This window comes from Choloepus didactylus, chromosome 1, assembly GCF_015220235.1.
Source record: "Choloepus didactylus isolate mChoDid1 chromosome 1, mChoDid1.pri, whole genome shotgun sequence".
Taxonomy (NCBI): domain Eukaryota; kingdom Metazoa; phylum Chordata; class Mammalia; order Pilosa; family Megalonychidae; genus Choloepus; species Choloepus didactylus.
Window position 1 is genome coordinate 186322871 of NC_051307.1, and position 21313 is coordinate 186344183.

General features: G+C 34.4%; 1 protein-coding gene across 2 annotated transcripts in view; it reads left to right on the forward strand.

Annotated features, from left to right (window-relative positions):
- LOC119542288 (programmed cell death 6 interacting protein) overlaps positions 1-19224 on the forward strand; it is a 126679-nt gene extending 107455 nt beyond the window's left edge. For both annotated transcript variants that reach the window (XM_037846913.1, XM_037846916.1), the window contains exons 13-18: positions 4632-4880; positions 5673-5807; positions 6988-7082; positions 13494-13617; positions 14748-14935; positions 15605-19224. In XM_037846913.1, coding sequence (XP_037702841.1) covers positions 4632-4880; positions 5673-5807; positions 6988-7082; positions 13494-13617; positions 14748-14935; positions 15605-15779 — 966 coding nt within the window. In that variant the 3' untranslated portion in view covers positions 15780-19224. The remainder of the gene's footprint in view (positions 1-4631; positions 4881-5672; positions 5808-6987; positions 7083-13493; positions 13618-14747; positions 14936-15604) is intronic.
- Positions 19225-21313: the final 2089 nt, after the last annotated feature.

The window sequence follows — 21313 nt, forward strand, 5'->3', positions numbered from 1 at the left end:
GATATCTGTTTGTGTCACTGCTTTCATATCTTCTGGGTGTATACCGAGAAGTGCAATCACTGGATTGAAGGGTAACTCTATATCTAGTTTTCTAAGGAACTGCCAGACTGACTTCCAGAGTGGCTGAACCATTATACAGTCCCACCAACAATGAATAAGAGTTCCAATTTCTCCACATCCTCTCCCACATTTGTAGTTTCCTGTTTGTTTAATGGCAGCCATTCTAATTGGTGTGAGACGGTATCTCATTGTGGTCTTAATTTGCATCTCTCTGATAGCTGGTGAAGCTGAACACTTTTTCATGTGTTTCTTGGCCATTTGTATTTCTTCTTCAGAGAACTGTCTTTTCATATCTTTTGCCCATTTTATAATTGGGCTGTCTGTACTATTGTCATTGAGTTGTAGGATTTCTTTATATATGCAAGATATCAGTCAGTCTTTTGTTAGATACATGGTTTCCAAAAATTTTTTCCCATTGAGTTGGCTGCCTCTTTACCTTTTTGAGAAATTCCTTTGAGGTACAGAAACTTCTAAGCTTGAGGAGTTCCCATTTATCTATTTTTTCTTTTGTTGCTTGTGCTTTGGGTGTAAAGTCTAGGACGTGGCCGCCTAATGCAAGGTCTTGAAGATGTTTCCCTACATGATCTTCTAGGAGTTTTATGGTACTGTCTTTTATATTGAGATCTTTGATCCACTTTGAGTTAATTTTTGTGTAGGGTGTGAGGTAGGGGTCCTCTTTCATTCTTTTGGATATGGATATCCAACTCTCCCGGCCCCATTTGTTGAAAAGACCATTATGATCCAGTTCAGTGACTTTGGGGGCCTTATCAAAGATAGTCGGCCATAGGTCTGGGGGTCTATCTCCGAATTCTCAATTCGATTCCATTGATCAATGTGTCTATCTCTGTGCCAGTACCATGCTGTTTTGACAACTGTGGCTTTATAATAAGCTTCAAAGTCAGGGAGTGTAAGTCCTCCCACTTCGTTTTTCTTTTTTAGAGTGTCTTTAGCAATTCGAGGCATTTTCCCTTTCCAAATAAATTTGATTACTAGCTTTTCCAAGTCTGCAAAGTAGGTTGTTGGAATTTTGATTGCGATTGCATTGAATCTGTAGATGAGTTTGGGTAGAATTGACATCTTAATGACATTTAGCCATCCTATCCATGAACATGGAATATTTTTCCATCTTTTAAGGTCCCCTTCTATTTCTTTTAGTAGAGTTATGTAGTTTTCTTTGTATAGGTCTTTTACATCTTTGGTTAAGTTTATTCCTAGGTACTTGATTTTTTTAGTTGCTATTGAAAATGGTATCTTTTTCTTGAGTGTCTCTTCACTTTGTTCATTTCTAGCATATCTAGCATATAGAAACATTACTGACTTATGTGCATTAATCTTGTATCCTGCTACTTTGCTAAATTTGTTTATTAGCTCTAGTAGCTGTATTGTCGATTTCTCAGGGTTTTCCAGATATAAGATCATATCGTCTGCAAACAGTGATGGTTTTACTTCTTCCTTTCCAGTTTGGATGTCTTTTATTTCTTTGTCTTGCCAGATTGCCCTGGCTAGCACCTCCAGCACAATGTTGAATGACAGTGTTGATAACGGGCATCCTTGTCTTGTTCCTGATATTAGAGGGAAGGCTTTCAGTCTCTCACCATGGAGTACTAAGCTGGCTGTGGGTTTTTCATATATGGTGTTTATCATATTGAGGAAGTTTCTTTCAATTCCTATCTTTTGAAGTGTTTTTATCAAAAAGGGATGTTGGATTTTGTCAAATGCTTTTTCAGCATCTATTGAGATGATCATTTGATTTTTCCCTTTTGATTTGTTAATGTGTTGTAATGTGTGTAAGTAAGATTGGTGTCAGTTCTTTTTGGAAAGTTTGGTCGAGTTCCCCTCTGAAGCCTTCTGGCCCTGGGCATTTATTTGTGGAAAGTTTTTTGATGACTGATTGGATCTCTTTGCTTGTGACTGTTCGGTTCAGGTCTTCTGTTTCTTCTCTGGTCAATCTAGGTTGTTCATATGTTTCCAGGAAATTGTCCATTTCCTCTATATTATCCAGTTTGTTGGCATACAGTTGTTCTTAATATCCTCATAATTTTTTTTATTTCTTCGGGAACTGCAGTTATGTCACCTTTCTCATTCATTATTTTGTTTATATGGGTCTTCTCTCTTTTTGATTTTGTCAGTCTAGCTAGGGGCTTGTCAGTCTTGTTGATCTTCTCAGAGAACCAACTTTTGGTGTTATTTGTCCTCTATTGTTTTTTTGTTCTCTCTGTCATTTATTTCTGCTTTAATCCTTGTTATTTCTTTTCTTCTACTTGGTTTAGAATTGGTTTGCTGATCGTTTTCTAGCTTCTTCAGTTGTTCCGTTAGTTCTTTGACTTTGGCTCTTTCTTTCTGTTTAATATATGCGTTTAGTGCTATAAATTTCCCCCTCAGTACCGCTTTTGGTGCATCTGATAGGTTTTGGTATGTTGTGTTCTCATTTTCATTCGTCTCTATATATTTAGCAGTTTCTCTTGCTATTTCTTCTTTAACCCACTGATTGTTTAGGAGTGTGTTGTTTAACCTCCAGATATTTGTGAATTTTCTAAGTCTCTGATGGTTATTGACTTCTAACTGTATTCCATTGTGGTCAGAGAATGTGCTTTGAATAATTTCAATTTTTTAAAATTTATTGAGGCTTGTTTTATGTCCCAGCATATGATGTATTCTTGAGAAAGTTCTGTGAGCACTAGAGAAGAATGTGTATATGCTGGTGATTTGGGATGTAATGTTCTATATTTGTCTGTTAAATCCAATTCATTTATCAGATTGTTTAGGTTTTCAATTTCCTTATGGTCTTCTGTCTGATTGATCTATCTGTAGGAGAGAGTGATGTGTTGAAGTCTCCCACAATTATTGTGGAAACATCACTTGCTTCCTTTAGTTTTGCCAGTGTTTCTCTCATGTATTTTGTGGCACCTTGATTGGGTGCATAAACATTTATGATTGTTATTTCTTCTTGTTGAATTGCCCCTTTTATTAGTGTATAATGGCCTTCTTTGTCTCTCCTAACATCCTTGCATTAAAAGTCTATTTTATCTGAGATTAGTATTGCTTCCTGCTTTCTTTTGGCTGTAGCTTGCATGAAATATTTTTTTTTCGTCCTCTCACTTTCAATTTCTTTGTGTCTCTGTGTCTAAGATGAGTCTCTTGTATGTAAAAAGATGGTTCTTTTTTTTTTTTTTTTATACTCCATTTTGCAAATCTGTATCTTTTAATTGGGGAGTTTAATCCATTTACAGTCAACGTTGTAACCGTGAAGCTCCAGCGTAACAGTTCTCTTAGACATCTTGTTGGGTTGGCATGAAGTACACGGGTCAGTACCGTAAGACAATAGGACTTTCCACAAATCCTTTCTGGATAACTCCATCTCCATTCCTGGATAACTCCATCTCCATTCCTGGCTTGTGCTGAAATGGCGGTTAGGTTCCGTGTTTTGTTAAATCCTCATGTGGGGCTGTAGCCTTTGGGGGTCTCACTTTCTAGAAGCCTGGAATTTTCCAAACTATCAGTTTCTGGTTTCCTTGTACTGAAGAGTTCATTTCTCAGTTTATCTCTGTCCTCTCACATTATGCTATAATCTGCAAGGAGAAGCCAGGCCACGCTTTCGATATTTAGTGTTGAAATCTCTTCAGGTAAGTATCTCAGTTCGTCGTTTTTCAAATTCTGCCTTCCATCCAACACCAGGACTCAATTTTGCCAAATTCTCTGCCACTTTTAAACAAGGATCGCCTTTTTTCTTGTTGGCAATAACACATTCATTATTTCTGTTTAAGGCCTCAGCAGAAGTATCTTTAGAGTCCATATTTCTACAGTCACTTCAAAGCAGTCTAGGCCTTTTCTATCAAGCTCCTCAAAATTCTTCTGGAATCTTCCCCTTATTCATTTAAAAAGCCATTCCAACATGTTTGGTATTTGCAAGCTCAGCAGCACCCCATTTCTCTGGTACCAAAATCTGTTCCGGTTTGCTAATGCTGCCATTATACAAATACCAAAAATGGATTGGCTTTTATAAAGAGGGTTTATTTGGTTACAAAGTTACAGTCTTAAGGCCATAAAAGCGTCCAAGCTTTGGCGTCCACAAGTACACCTTCGCCAAAGGACCGCCAGTGATGTCCGGAAAACGTCTGTTAGCTGGGAAGGCACATGGCTGGCGTCTACTGATCCCAGGTTGCGTTCCACCTCCTCTCTGTGCATTCTTCAAACTATCCCTCTTGGCTGTACTTAATTTCCTTAAGACTCAGTTTCCCCGTCTGTGAAATAGAGGTAATAATATATACCCTATGGGGTGTTCTTAGGAATACATTAAATATTTGTAAGATATTTAGCACAGTGCCTCAGTATTCACTGAGTATTAGTTATTGCTACTGTTATCATTTTTGCTGCTGCTGCTGTTGTTATAATTTGAGTCCACTGACAGTACAATGTCTATATCCGGGTAAAGCTGATGTACAATTTATACTTGGCTGTCTGAGAAATCGTCTTCTCTCTGATGCTGGATGAACCTTTGTATATTATTCTCCTCTTGAAATTTGGTTCTGTTTTTTGGCAATTATATTAAAAGTGTCTTTTTTATTATTTAGGTTGTAAATGTCTTAAAATCCTTATTGACAAATCTTGATGAAGTAAAGAAGGAAAGAGAGTGTCTGGAGAATGACATGAAATCAGTGAATTTTGACATGACAAGCAAGTTTTTGACTGCTCTAGCTCAAGAAGGTGTGATAAATGAAGAAGCTCTTTCTGTTACTGAACTGGATCGAATCTATGGAGGTCTTACAACTAAGGTCCAAGAATCTCTTAAGAAACAGGAGGGACTTCTTAAAAATATTCAGGTGAAGTTCATAAACTTTAATAAGGTTTATATTTAAAGAATTTACAGAAAGGATAAGCCTGGATGAAACCTATGTACTTTTAGGAAAATGAAATGGGAGAATCTATTATAGTTAAGAGTAAAATGTTGTACTTCTTTATTTTGCAAAATTTAAAAACCTAGGAAAGAAAGCCACATTTCTGTGGCTAAAATATAGCATGGTATTTAGAAATATTTGAGACTTCAGTTCTTTGGAGTTGTTCTAATTTTTAAAAGGTTTGTATTTTTGCCATGGTTGGGGGAAGGGGGATCAAAATTTATTTGAATTATTGACACGTGTAATTATGTGGCTAGCACACATAGATTTTAATCAGATTTTTAAAATAATGCAAACCTAAATAGGCTTGGATGTTTGAAGTTAGTCATTATTTGTACTTAAAAACAAGTAGTGGAAGAAATTTTAGTAGTTAATGTACAGAATTAAACATTGTGTTTCTACTACTGAGTATTGCAAGTATTCTAAAATAAAAAAGTTTTCATCTTAATTGTGTTTTTTTGCAAGTGTATGATACTTAGAAATCTGTAATCATTTTGGTTATGTGTTGACACCCACTGAATTTTTGGTGTTTTTACTCTATGGAAAGGGTTAAAGCAATATGCTCCCCTAAAAGAAATATTGTATGTGGTATTCTTGTAATTCTTGCACATAATCATATATGATTTTCATAGCTGGAAAACTTACATCTATAAAAATGTTATGAGCTATGTTAATTTTAGAAATAAATGTAAATACATAAACCCTTCTTTTAACAAGGTCTCACACCAGGAATTTTCAAAAATGAAACAGTCTAACAATGAAGCTAACTTAAGAGAAGAAGTTTTGAAGAACTTAGCTACTGCATATGACAACTTTGTTGAACTTGTAGCTAATTTGAAGGAGGGCACAAAGGTATGAAGTACATGCAAAAGAAACAATTGCTCATGAGTAGAGATATGAGCATATGGTTGGGGGGACGTAATTGGTTTTTCCAGTTGGATCAAACTATCCTCTATCTCTGAATTGTTGGCTTTAATGCCTTTTATCTCTGTTAGGATTGATTTAAGAAGATTAGGGAAAGCTTAATGATGGTGACAGCATTGCATGTGAACTTTGAACAGTGAATTGTCGATTTCACCAGGCACAAAAGGGGTATGGTATAGGCATTCCAGGTAGCAAAAACTAGCACAGAGATGTCAAAAGCCAGTGACATTTTTTGGGGTGTAGGAAAAATGATTTGTTTGAGTGAATTGTGAGGAAATGGGAGCAGTCAAAGCTGATCAGTGGCGGGGGAATAGAGCAGGTCTTTTAAATTCTGTCCTTGTGGTTTGTACAATGATAGACTTGTGACTCGAGTTGGTCTCTGAGTGTTTACTAAATATGTTTTAAGTATTTTCTTGATTTGTCCTTTATAAAAATTTAGGGAAATGCTTATGTTTGTTTTTACCAATTAATTGCTTTTGAGGGAATGTTTTTCACATGCACAATTCCTTTGGTACTTGAACTTCCTAATAATGATTCAGTAAAATTTTCTTTAAGCCAGAACAGTAGGTATACTGTAAAATCTTCTAAAGAAAAGGTAGAAATACGACAAACCTTACAAATAGAAATATAGTAAAATATGATCTTAAATTGATTTAAAATGCTTTGTTCAAATAGATAAGATTGGAAAGCTTCCAGAGAGCCTTTGGCAATTCCTCTAAGAATATCTGAAATGATGCCCGCATTGCTGAAGTGAATGTGCAAATCTAATCCTTCTCTTTAAATAGGTTTACTGTTTTTGTTAAGTGGTTGACTTTTCTCTAAGAATTGGATATATGTTCAAGATCATGAAATTTTAATTAGTTGCCATTTAATTTCTGGTGTCAGTACTCTCTAAAAATGATTTTATTCTTTTTGTTTTCTTTAGGAATCTTAGATCATATTTAATATTAAGTTGTTGGATTTCATAAGCGGTGTGACACTATGTCCCATGCAGAGGATTTCAGTTCTTCAGCTTTGACCATTATTGATAGATTAGCTTTAAATCATGTTCCATCCTAGATGAAAAAATTGTTCTGGTTTATTTCTTACATTTGTTCTTTGCTTCTAGTTTTACAATGAGCTGACTGAAATCCTGGTCAGGTTCCAGAACAAATGCAGTGATATAGTGTTTGCACGGAAGACGGAAAGAGATGAACTCTTAAAGTAAGCGCATTTTGTGAATCATGTTGCACTTAAAGTATTTTTCTTCTACAAAATCGTATGTGGAGCTTGGTAATGTGAGACAGCAATTTCACTCTGTTTATCCTGGATATTTTACAAAACAATAAGCAAATAGCAAAACAGTCTGAGAATAAAAGGATGAAAAGGAGCAGAAGTTCTGAATTTGAGAAGTATAGTGAGTCACAGAAATAATAACAGAACAGCTCAGGGTGGTAGATCTCAGAAAATGCCAGAAAACGTAAACTTGTCTATAAGCAATTTCCCTTGAAATGGCAAATGCAGGTTCCTTACATAAAACTAGAGGTATGTAACATGGGGAAGGACAGGGTGAATAGCTCAGAAAACGTCAGCAAGGTCACTTTCTGAAGGAGCTTCCTAAGAAAAACTGGGCTTGGAACATATGACTTATCCATGCTGAGTAATCACTAAGGAGTTGTCACAGCACTGATAAAATATACTATATTTTTAAAGGTGAAAAAAGAACAAAATTTAATAAAAATTTTGCCACAAGAGATTTAACAACAGTGCTACCACAGTAAGTCTGACCAAACATGTCATCATTAATTTAAAAACAAAACAAAACAAAAAAAACCAGCAACACACCTCCCCCAAATGTAAGAAAGTAATTACTACTCTTAAAGACCACCACAACAAGAATTGAAAGAACTCAGGGAAGATGGTGAGAAAACAGGAGGCAATAAACTGTGAGGTATGTCAGAATTTAGGAAAGAAATAGAAGAACAAAATAGTCATAGATGTAAGATGAAATTGGAAGGAGCGCAAAGGGAGAATAGATACAGAAGAAAACACAGGAATATAGAGAATAGGAATGAGGAAATCAAAGGAAATGAAACCAAAGTAAAGAATTAAAAAAGGATTAGAGAGAGGATGTGCAAAGAAGATTGAATATACATAAAATCAAATTTCTCTCAAAGAAGAAAAACATTGAACAGAATAAGTAGTTAATGATATTATTCAAGAACATTTTCTTAAATGAAATTTTGTTGAAAGAGTGTATCATGTAGTTGGGAAAAACAACCAAGAACTGACTTTAAAGATATTAGCCTTTAAAGATAATAGCAGAATCCTTTAGGCAGGCAGGGAAAAAGATCAGATTACTTTATAAAAATGTGAAAAAAAAATTAGGCTGGCCAAATTGCATGCTAGAAGAGAATGGAGTGATTACATTAGAGTTCAAGGAAAACAATTATGAGCCCATTAACAGTTATTTTATTTTATACTGGTGGTACCAGCCAGCAAAATTAGACAAGAGAAAGAAATTAGAAATATAAAAATTGCAAAGTAGTTAAAACTATCACTATTTACAGACTTTTTGATTGTACAACTTGAAGATTCAACAGAATCGCCTTGAAAACTTTAAATAATAAAGGAATTAATAAAAATAATATGTAGCAATCAGTAGCTTTCACATAAAAGTAAATAATTGTGTTGAACTTATTGGAGGAAAAGACCCCACTTAAAATAGCAATAGCAACAAAATATAAAAAATACATTGAATAAGTTTGGCATAAATGAGACCTATGTGAAGAAAACTTTAAAACACTGCTAAAGGAAACATAAGACTTGAGCCAATGGAAAGAAATAACATGTTCTTAGAAAGGATGACTCAGCTTCATTCATAAATGTATATAATCAGCATAATTGTCATTAAAATAATTACCAGTAGATTTTTACTTGGAACTAGACAAGTTCATGCTGAAGTTCAAATAGAAAAAATAGTCAAACAAGATTAGCCAGGAAAGTGGAATAGAAAGAGCAACGAGAACTAGTTCTACCAGATATTAAAATATAAAATTCTGTCTGTGATTAAAACACTGTGAATAGAGAGACCAAAGACAGAATAGAAAATAGAAATAGACTCAAATATGTATGTGAATTTAGTGTATTAAAGGTCCAGACCATTCAGGAGGAACTGGGGACAACTGCCTAGCCATTTAGCAAACAAAATTACTGCAATACCAGAATAAATTCCAAATGGATCAAACATGAAATTGTAAAAGTCTAGAAGAAAAAAATGGATGAGTTCTTTATAAAGCTGAAATGGGGAAGATCTTTTTAATTCTGCCTTAAAATCCAGACACCATTAAGAAAAAATGGTGAGTTAGTCATAAAAACATGATGAATTGGGTAAACATCTGAAACTTATTCATAGCCAAAAGGCTAATGTTTTACAAACAATTCCTAGAAATTAATGAGGGGGGAAAATACTCATAGTAAAATGGGCAAAGGATGTGAACAGAAATTTTGCAGATGAGGACATAAAAATAAATGGTTCTTAAATGAAAAAATACCTACCCTCATTCAATATAAAATAAATACGAATTAAAATTACTCTGAGATAATATTTTTCAGATTGGCAGAAATTCCAGAGTTTGATAACATGCTTTGTTAGCGCATCTGGGGGAAATAGATGCTCATAAGTTGCTTTGAGAGTGCAGAATGTTGTAGTCTTCATGTAATCTTGCATACATCCTTTCATCCAGCTCTTCTGTTTTTGGGAGTTTATTCTATGGCTATATTAACATAATGCTGGAAATGACATGAGCTTTTCCATTTCTGCATTGCTTGCAGCAGTAAAAGAATAGAAACAAATCAAATGTACAGAGCTGGTTAAATAAATAAAGCTGCATCTATATAGTGAAATCCTATGCTGCTATTAAAAACAAAGGGGTTGTTATCTGTTACTGATACAGAAACATCTCTTAAGATAAGTGGATATAGTAATAGAAAGTAAGGGTAAGGTATGGAACAATGTGTGTAGTATGCTTTTTGTGTTAAAAGGGAGAAAATAAAAATAAACATTTGAGTTGATTTATTTATGCACAGAGAACTCTGAGAAAGTTCATAAGAAATAGACAACAGTTGGGTATCTGTTTAGGGGGGTGAGTGGAAACTTAGCAGATGGGGCCTTTCACTCACCTTTCGTTTTCAAATCATGTGAATATATTAACTTTCTGGAAATTGTGTATAAATTAAATAACTAAGGGAACTTTATGATTTTATATCACAACCAAGTAGTCTGATTCTTAGTTTTGACATTGCTTCTGTCTTTTTTTTGAGCTGCAGAACCTTTTTGTTCAAACTCAATCTTATGTACAAGCCCAGTTGGTGAAGGATCTGGCTCATATCTAAGCAGAATGAGGGGCTTAGAGCAGGACCTTCTGCCTCTCCTTCCTTTTCTTCTTCTAGGAAGCAGCCATGAAGACGTCTGTACCAAACCCCTATGTTCTGTACCTTAGGCCCAAGTCAAAACTGAAGAAGACTGAAAAAAGTTTAAATGGGAGAGGTCACCAGACTGTGGTCCTCAGGTTAAGTCTGGCCTGCCACTAATTTTTGTAGTTTTTTTGGAGCACAGCCATATTTATTGCTTTACAGACTGTCTAAGGCTGCTTTTGTGCTACAGCAGCAGAGTTGAGTGGCTGTGACAGAGACTCTGTTGTCCACAAAGCCTGAAATATTTACTGTCTGCCCCTTTACAGAAAAAGTTTTGCTGACCCTGAGTTTAAATTATTTTCTTTTCCATGATAATTGATTGAGATGTCAGTTTTTCCATTTAAACCTTTAGTGTAAAACAGGCTAACATAGTAATTTTTAGAATTTTATAGCATAGTAAAATAGAAGTTTGTGGCTCAGGAATAATTTTTTAGGAATTGTCATATTCTTAAGTGTTTCATATTTCAAATCTTATTTGAAAAGTAGGATTGTTAGCATTTGCATGTGGAGATCTATATTTATACTATACTACAAACAAAGTCAGTTCAAAGACAGTGATAAACTTGACAGTTGTTTTCAGTTCAGTAATTGAAAGTGAATGAAAATGGAAAAGTAGACCAAATAGTCATATTAACTTTTAAAAATCTGAGGGTTTATGTTAAAAACCTTTGTTGTTAATACGTAGGGCCTTAATTCTTTAAAACATTTTTTAATTGAACTTAATGCACATAAGAAAAGTATATGCAAGTGTACTTAATGCTGAATTTTCACAAACTGAGTAAGCTGTGCAGCTAGCCCTTAGATCAATACACAGAACACTCGATCAGCACCCCAGAAGCTCCTCCATGCATTCACCCAGTCAGTACTGTCTTCCCACAGGGCAACTACTATCCTGACTTTTCTTTTTCTGTTTTTGTACTTTATATAAATGGAATCATAATAGGTACTCTTGTGGTTGGCTTTTGTTCCATATTTCTGAGATTCATCCATAGAGTTGTGTGCAGTTGTAGATTATTTTATTTTCATTTCTGTATAATATTTCATTGTGTGAATATGCTACAAATTATTTCTTTCTTCTGTTTTGAGTAGTTTATAGTTTAGGGTTATTATAAATAGTGTTAATATGAATGTTTTAAAACAGCACTGTCCAATAGAACATTGTGAGCCACATACGAATTTAAAATTTTCTAATAGCCACATTAAAAAAGTTAAACAGGTGAAAGTAATTTTGATAATGTTTTATTTAACCTGGTGTATCCAAAATATCATTTCAGCATATCATCACTGTAACAATCAGGAATGAGCAATTTTACTTTTTTTTTTCCTCATACTAAATCTTAGAAATCTGGTGTGTATTTCCCCTTATAGCACATCTCAGTTGAGACCAGCCACATTTCACATGCTCACTAGCCACTTGTGTCTAACGGCTATTGTATTGGATAGTGCGGTTCTAGATCATGTTTTTCATGAGCACTTATACCCAGTGCTGTTGGGTAAATATCTAAAAGTGGAGTTGTTAGGTCATAGGGTATGCATATTATTCAGCTTTAGTTCGATATTACCAGAGAGTTTTCCAAAGTGGTTGTACTAAATGTATTTCTCCTTGTAATTTATGAGAGTTCTGGTTGTTCTACATTTTTGCCAGTATGTGGTATTTTTTTAATCTTCATTATCATGATTGTTGTGGTGAGTGTGTAGTGTTACCTCATTATGGTTATAATTTTCATTTTTCTGATGACTAATATGTCCCCTTTATATGCTTGCTGGCTAGAGGCTTCCTTTTTAATTTCTGTTTTCATTGAAATCTTTAATCAAATGTTTAAAGAGTACAAAAGAAAGAATGGTTTACTCTGAGCATTCTCCTTTTTTACTAGTGATTTACTACTAATACCATTAGTGGTGGTTGTTGGGCATAAGAATACTGGTGGCATTTTATTGATATATTTTTGCATTTTCAAGTATTAGTCATGTGCTTTAATAGCTTTGATTTATATGATTAACTAAATGGTTTGGAAGTTCTCATTTGCCCAATAACTGTGTTGTTTACTGCATCCATCCCTGGAATATATGAAAGGAAGTTATTGTGTTGAGTCTTTATAATACACATACATCTTTTAGATATTTCAAAACTCGACTTTTTAGAATTTTAATATTGATTAAAAACCTCGAGTTTATCTTGTAAGCAATTATTTGCTTATAAGCATTAAGAAGTAGTTTTGGTTTCTTGATGAATGTGTACTTGTTTTCCTTAAATCCAGAGATGAATTTATGTTCTAAATGAGCCTTTTGGAGAGTGGAAGTGGAACAGAAGTACTATGTCAGATACTTTGGGACATGTCATGATATTTTACTTTTCTGTGTGTAATTATTGTAGTGAGAAGTTGATCGATACCATGCTGCATTTCATAGAGTACATTTTACCTTAAGCATTGTTTAAGATTTTGGGAAAGATTCCAATTTATTACTAGAGGAGACTTAAGTTTTTTTTTCTAATTTTTAATACTAAATTTTAATGGTCTTTTCAACAATATTATCTTTCAGGAGTTTATCTTAGTGATTTATTATGGTATATCTTGTAACATAAAATATCTTACTGCCACATTTCTTTGAATATTTTCAGAAATCTTTCATGTAGAAATTTTCATAATGGTTTGAATAAATTAGCTTTCTCACCTGATATTTTGTTTTCTATAAATATTGATTTATTAACAATTTGATCCCTGTATTGTATATTGTGATTAAAATCTTTGGTAGGTAACTATGAGCAGTAACTCTCTAATAACTTTTTGATAGGTTATTATGTTGAGTTTTTAATCTAGGGGTCTACCTTTTATTAGAGAGTAGGCAGATACACACCTTTCTTTTAGGACTACTTGCTCAGTTTGTTGTGTTGTGTTGCTCTGGCTGTGATCTCTGAAAAAGTTTACTTTTTTTCTAGTCTTCAGAAATAGAATAAGAAATAACTTCATTTTATTGTAGTAGGAAGGAAAAAGATATAAGTTCTAGTCCAGAAAAGAAATATAAAGTATTTAGAAATATTATTTTTATTTTGGGTCTATTTTATATGTTTCATGTATGGAAAAAAGAAAAATAGAAAAAGACCTGGTACTGTGTGTGTTTTGAAATTGTATTAATTTCTAACACTTTGTCTTTAATAAGGGACTTGCAACAAAGCATTGCCAGAGAACCTAGTGCTCCTTCAATTCCTGCACCTGCATATCAGTCTTCTCCAGCAGGGGGACATGCGCCAACTCCTCCAACTCCAGCACCAAGAACCATGCCGGTTAGTAAGCAAATACGTTTTAAAACAGAGATTTTACATTAGTGACAACTTTCTTATTAATAAGGAGAAAACAGAATTGTACAGCAAAGCAGTTGGGTGGTCACCACCTTCATTAGATGACCAACCTTTGCATCACTAACATTAAGTGACTCCTAATATTTTGCAGTATGAAAAACCTGGCATCATTCATGAATTCTTGCCAGAAAATGTTTAACCTGATTCTCATCAGGTCACAACAAATATAGTGATAAAACAAGAAGTTAAACAGTAACATAGGGGGCATTTGGGCAAATCCAGAATATGGGACGTTTTATAAGATACCTGGCTTAGTCTTTTCTAAAAGTGAATGTCACAGAAGAGGAAAAAAATGTGTGTGGGGTAGGTAGTGTTCTAGATTGAAAGAGATGAAAGATTCATAATAATCAAATGTAGTACACAGACTTTGAATAGATTTTGGTTCACAAAAACAGCTATAAGTTTTTCTTGTGTTAAATAGGGAAACTTGAACTTGGAGTGGATATTTGGTATTAGGGAATAATTGTTAATTTTCTTAGGATGAAAATGGTACTGTGATTAACTATCCTTATTCTTTAGGATTTGCATACTACAGTCTTCAGGGCTAGTGTCATGAAGTCTGCAATTTATTTTCAAATGGTTCTACAAATATATAGAGAAATAAATGGATATCATTATAGATAAAGCAAGTATGGCAAAATTAACAGTTATTGAATTTAATTTGTAGATATTTGGTTATTTATTATACTATTCTTTAAAGTTTTCTGGTGTTTGAAGTTTTCATATAAAAGTTTGGTGGGAGGGGTACAGTAGTAATAAACTATATCTGACCTGTCCCTTCCTCCCACCTCAAATATCCAAGCACTGGTGGGAGCAGTAATTAACAGTAAGTGAGTAAATACTGGACATCAGGAAAAGAGCAGTGGCTATGGAGTATCCATAATTGGAAAATTATTAATCAACTATGATAAATTTTTAAAGTAGGCCAACATTTAAGAATGGGAAGTAGACATTTATTTGGTTGGATTTTAGTTCTTCATATGACCTTGTTTGTTTTAGTTAAGCAATTTGAGAGAAACATGAAACATTTGTAGTCCGTGTTGACTTTTTTATAGCCTACTAAACCCCAGCCCCCGGCCCGGCCTCCGCCTCCTGTGCTTCCAGCAAACCGAGCTCCTTCTGCTACTACTCCAGCTCCTGTGGGGACTGGCACTGCTGCGTCAGCACCATCACAAACCCCTGGTTCAGTTCCTCCTCCACAGGCCCAGGGACCTCCCTATCCAACCTATCCAGGATATCCCGGGTAAGGCCGAAGCATTGCATTTTCTAATGATTTGGCTAATGTTATTTCTAGCTCTGGTTAACCTTTTTAAAACAAGGTCACCCCTTTACTAGATGGAGCTTCCATAAACGAATAACCTACATTGCCAGAAATAAAAATATTGTTATATTCACTTACTTGAGTAGTCGAAGAACCATTTCCCAGGCCTCCCCCCATCCCCCCACCAAATCTTAAAATATCAGACATTTCATTTCCTTTTAAGACGTTCTGTCTTCCAAGTCTTAGAACTTTGTAAATAGCAAATTTATGCACATTTCAGTTAATACTGAATCTTGTAGATCTGGGATGTATTTAGATTATTAGTTTTGTCACATTAAAATGGAGGATCTCCATTTTTATTCCTCTTTGATAGTTGAATATTTAGTCTTATTTCCTTCAATAATATTATTTTCTGGATGGTACCAAATAAACATTTGCTGTGCTTTCATTTCAATTAATAACAGGATAGGATTGCTTTTTTCTAACAGCAGCCTTGAAATAGCTCTGTTTGCTCTTCACTGTCTAATATAGAAAAACAGCTTTCATTAAAAAAAATTTTGGTTTTAGAGTAAGTATGTTTCATTTTTTGATGTTTGATTTACCAATCCTTTTTTTGTTTGTTTGTTTTTTGTTTTTTGTTCTCCTCATCAGGTACTGCCAAATGCCCATGCCCATGGGCTATAATCCTTATGCATATGGCCAGTATAACATGCCATATCCACCAGTCTATCACCAGAGCCCTGGACAGGCTCCCTATCCGGGACCCCAGCAGCCTTCATACCCCTACCCTCAGCCCCCACAACAGCCTTACTACCCACAGCAGTAATCTGTCTGCCCAGAAGCTCAGCTGGTTCAGTTCAAAGAGAAAGAAATACCAACCCTGCAATAAGTGTATTAAACTCTATGCTCTGGTTATATAACATACTCTACTGTACTGAATGCAGTGTATAATTTCTGTCTGCGGCTAAAAGTTTAAAGCCATGCCCCAGTTCCATATTTGATTGCACATGTGAGAATTGCTGCTGTTGCAGTATAAAAACTAGGTATAATAGGATTTGAAATAAATTATACTACATTTCATAAAAGTTGAAAACAAGAAATTAAACCCACAAGTGGAATGTTTGAAACCATTATACTTTTAATAGATGTGGTTGGGATATCAGATACTTATAATGATGGTTTAATTACTGATGTTCAAGAAAACTAAGGTTTTTTTTCCTCTTATGGTTTATTGATTTGGTTTAATTTCCATTATACTATTTTACATAATCAAGGCATTGTAAATCTTATAATTTAAAAATAAATTAATTAAGAACAGTTGTCATTGTTATGTTTTGTCATTGATTCTCATTACTTTCTAATTTCTTTCCAGTATTAGCCTCTCATTTTATATGTACATAAGTTAAATGGATACTGTGATTAAGTGCATGAGTAGTGCAAGTTTTGATAGTCAAGTTCAAGGTCATTTTATAGGAAAACCAAACAAATAACAATAATTTATCTTTCATATGCTGATTAGTAAATTACTTTTAACATTTCTTTTGAAAAGTCCTATAATGTGGAAGAAACAATTGCTACCAAAGATTCTTGAAATAAATATACAAATTAGTATGTATATTTAATGTTTTTTGTTAGCTTCTCTAAGATATTGATATAAATTCTGGTAATAATTTTTTCAGTTTTTGTTTTTTTTTTCTTATAACCTGGTTAAAATAAATACCTGTCATTGACAATACTGTCTAATGTGATGAAATTGTTTGAAGAAAATTTAGCTATATCCTTCTATTCCTTTCTTCCACCTAATTGTCTTAACTTACTAATATTTAATGCACAATATATATGAGTAGATCTAAGCCCTTTCATTTTTATGCTGTAAAAAATTGGACTATTTTATAATTCAGGGAGCACTGAGTCAAAACAATTGTTGGGAGCATATGCTGATTCTGGAATAGGCTGTGCATTTAACATTAATTGCTGCTGTTAGGATATCTAATCACTGTATAAACCTCAAAAATAGTGATGACATGCATCATGGAATGAGAAAATGAGAAAGGGGTGAATTGTTTAACATCACAGTGGGATCTATTCTGTGTGAGGATCATTTGTGAACACATTAGGAGTATGAGCAGATTTCCAATGATTCTATTTATGTTGATTTTTTGAGTTTTAATGCTTACTTTATTGCATTATTGTTTAGTTTAAATGACACTGTCACTTGGTTCACTGTTTTCATCGACAGTTGGGTTTGTATTTTAAATGTTAGACCGAAGGTATGATTGTAAAAGGGAATGAATTGGTTTAAAAATATATGTATATTTTAAAAAATCTTATTTTGTTGTTGTATGTAGAAAACTTGAAGGCATGTTACTTCATTATAAAAGACCTTTGATAACGTGCAATACTGAAGTTGATTTAAACTTGGCAAAAAATGTTTTACATGTCATTGCCAAGTTTTAATGTGAATTCATCAAAGTATGACATGGGCTTGTTTAATTCTTGTGTAAATGGTATTTGAATTCTACGTTCTTATTGCTCAAGATACCACATAAGACATTCAATGAGAGTTTGGGGTATTTCAAATTGTTAGTTTATAATTCTTACTGATGCAGAAAACAACAACAAAAACAACAAAAAAACTGGCCTGAATATTCTCTTGGGGAAAGTGGGCACTGAAGAAAAGGAAATGCATCAGAAGGCCAAAGGAGAAATTGTAAGACCACTTAGCCCATTTCCTGTCCTGCTAGGCCTGCTCTTGAGAGCCATGGGAAGATTGCTCAGAAACTCTAGGGAAGGAGGCTGTGGCAGCCTCTTCAGCACACTTAACTTGCTCAACTCTGTTATTAGCAAAACCTTTTTTTAATGTAGTATCCCAGACCTTTTGCCTATTGTCAGTTCACTCATCCCTTAAATAGTTGAGGATATTTTCTTTTGGTGGCCTGTGTCTAAGTACAAATAACCAAGTTTCTGCAGCCTTTCATTGCTAGGGCCTATCTCCATAGGCCTGTCTAGTTTTTAAAAGATGATTTATGGAAAGGAGCATCCCTTATATCTATTTTACATTCTAATAAAGGAGAAGGAAGCCTGTACTGGGATTGTTTCTGTTACCAAACTTCTTTTTATCCTTTACTTAGCTTTCCATATGCCATAAATACCCTAACAGAGTTTTTAGGGATCATGATGTTTATTTGAAGGTAGGAAGAGGGTATCATTTTGTGGTTCTGGTATGTTGTGCCTATGTTAGTTTTTTTTATTATCTTCCTAAATTAAAGACGCCATCTCTAGACCATTTGTGCTGGGCTTTGGAATACTATTATAAAATGGACTGTACTTCAAATAGTGAAGCTCTGCATTGAGGACCTAGACAGAAGTGAGGGGAAAAAGTGTCCAACTTCTCTTATTTCTTATTCCAGGTTAAAGACTGATGACCTGACTTCTCGGTCTGATGTAAAATATTGATCTAAAGAGAGCTTCTGCTAGGTCCCTTAGTTTTTATTCTTGGTTAAGAAAAAATAGTAATATGTTGCTGCAAGCCAGTCAGTCATTGTGAAGTATCCCTGTATCCGTAACCTCGACTTCCTTGCAATTTATAACTGCCCTCCCCTATAAATATAAGTAGTTACAGAAAAAAAAGATTTCAGAGAGCTCATGTCCCTGATGTTCCATCCACATCAGCCTTTGCAGTCAAAACAGTTTTAAAAAATATTTGCCATTAGAGCTTTACAGTTTGCAAAAGTGCTTTCTACACATTTTCTAATTTCATGATAAATGTGGTACAGTACAATTTTGTTAAGTATATTTCAGTTTGCTAATGGGGAAGTGCTTTTTTTTAATGGTCAATATATCTTGAAGAATTTGTCTAGTTCTTGCTACAACCTAGTGAAATCTCATTTTTAAGATTTCTGCAGTTATTAGTTGATCAGCATTTCAGAAGTAGGAAAAAAACAGTGCTAGAGTGTTACAATTGCTGATTTAAAAGTAGACTTTAGAACTAAATGGTTGATTATAAGATTTACATGGAAGAGCAAAGAAGGAAAATTATATTTTTAAAGAAAAAGAGAATATTCAGGCTTTATTTCTGGTATGAAGTTTATATTTTTAAAAAAAATTCCTATATTGTCACACCAGAGATTTTAGATTCTTTTCTGGTTACAAACATTGCTGGTAGTTGGATTATATTTTTATTGTATTCATTTCTCTTAGGGGGAAAATTGTAAAGAAACAAAAAGGTTCCAGATGAATGTATCCTAGAAATAAAAATTGAAAGATTCTTACTTCCTTGGAGTATGAATTCTTATTTAAAGTTTCATAGTTTCCATAATTTATTTGACAAATGGTGGGTTGAGAAATTCACAAAATAACCACTTTGACTGAATGCATGATATATGTTGACTAAATGCATGAGACAATGTTGTTTAAATGTTTTCTTGCAGTTGTCAGCCCTATAATTTATTTGGAAATTTATTTGGATGAACCATGTTTTTCATTATTTATGATTTGCTCCAGTCCTTTCACATGAATAATCTTCCTCAAGTGCCATTTTTGGGGGTTAATTTTTGGAAATTATCAGCAGGGATTGTCATCTTAGTTGATCAGGTAAGGAAGAACGTGAAATGTGTTCATCTTTTTATTTTCTTGCTAGATATCCATGTTTTAAGATCAGATGCAGCTGACTTCACATAGCTCAGTTTTATCAGAAAATGTGTTGATTTTGTATGTCTGGCAAATTTGCTGAAATTGAGCAAGCAATGAATTCTTATCAGATATCCCTATTATATATTCTAAGTATTACATTTGGGCATAGTTAAATCTTTTTTGCTTTCACTTGTCTGGCATCTATGTTGGATAGTGTAGGGGTCACACTGAGGGGCTTGGGAACCCAGATATGTGGAATAAGAATGGTAAGGATCTAAGGGACTCTTCCTGGAATTTGGGTTCTGCTGCAGCCTAAATGAAAGGTGACCCAGAACCTCTGCATGTTTGGGCAGCTTTAGCATTTACTACCACAGGGCAGGAATGGTTTAGGAACTGCCTTTGAGCAGATCTGAACAGCCCAAGGGCATTACAGAACTAGAGCCTACACACCAGCAAGTGGCAGGCCACTGAGCTGCAGGCTGTTGCCAGTGTCTCTGCCCACTGACTGGTTTTGCCACTGTAGGTAGTCCGTCCCTGGTATCTGTCTTTTCTGCTCATCAGCACTCTTGCCTGCAAGGGACCCTGATGTCTGTTAAGTTCTGTGGCCCCTGATATCCTTCCTTTTTGCTTGTAAGTTGCTTTGCTTACAAGTTGCACAAGTTCCTTGCAACTAACAAATACCAAATGATACAGGTGTATAGGTTAAAGTCTCCTGTTAGCGTTGTGTTTCTTTTAAATTTTCCTGAATGTTTAGGTGTTAAACCTTTCCACATTTGGAAGCCATGTGATTCAGATTCATGTCATTTATGCCTTTATTGTGAACATGAAGTTACTCTTTTCCTTTTTCACCTTGCAGTATATTTTGTTAACATCACCACCCTTGCTTTCATTCTGTTTGCAGTAACAGATCCTCTAACATTTATTTTATGCGCCTTTTTAGATGTTTTAGATTTTGTGTGTGTGATCTAATAGGGAAGTTTAACCAATTTTCAGTGTTGTTAAAATTATAGTTTATATGATCTTTTGCCATTGTGCTTGATATAAATATTTTGTGCTCTTGGTTTCCTTTTCTGTCTTTCATTGCTTGGATTATGTTTTCTTTTATCTTTTCTTGTGATTTCGAATCCTAGTGGTTACCTATGATTGTTGAAAGCATTAGTACTCTAGTTTCTTTCTTCTCATCCTCAGCCAAATCTTCAGTCTTTTAAAATATAAACAGGGTTTATATTTATATTTTTTAATGCATTATTATTTTTACATTATGCACCCTCTCTTGGTTATAATCATTGACCTTTGCATTTCTCAGGGTGGTCTTTGAGCATTTAGAAAGTTTGGTCTTTGTATCTCTCTTACATCCATCTCCCTCAGTACCTTCAGCCTTCTGGGCTTCTCTGTTGCCTGTAAGTACCAGTGATTGCAAACAAAGGACCCCAAGGGACCAATGTCCCCCTTCTCTGCTGGAACTTGGAAGAAAGGAGTTGAAAAAAGAAAACATGGCCCCTTCAGCCTCCACCAGCTCACTACAGTAGACTTGGCTGTGTAATATATTCTTATAAAAATTGGTTTACTTTTGAATGGGTAATACATACACGTTATAAAATTCAAAAGTTATTAAAAGGTATGTGGTAAAAAGTAAGTGTCCATCCTGCCCCTATCCCTGGATGACCCAGTTCCCCTCCTCAGAAACTATCTCTGTTACCAGTCCATACAGAGCTCAGATTGTGTTTA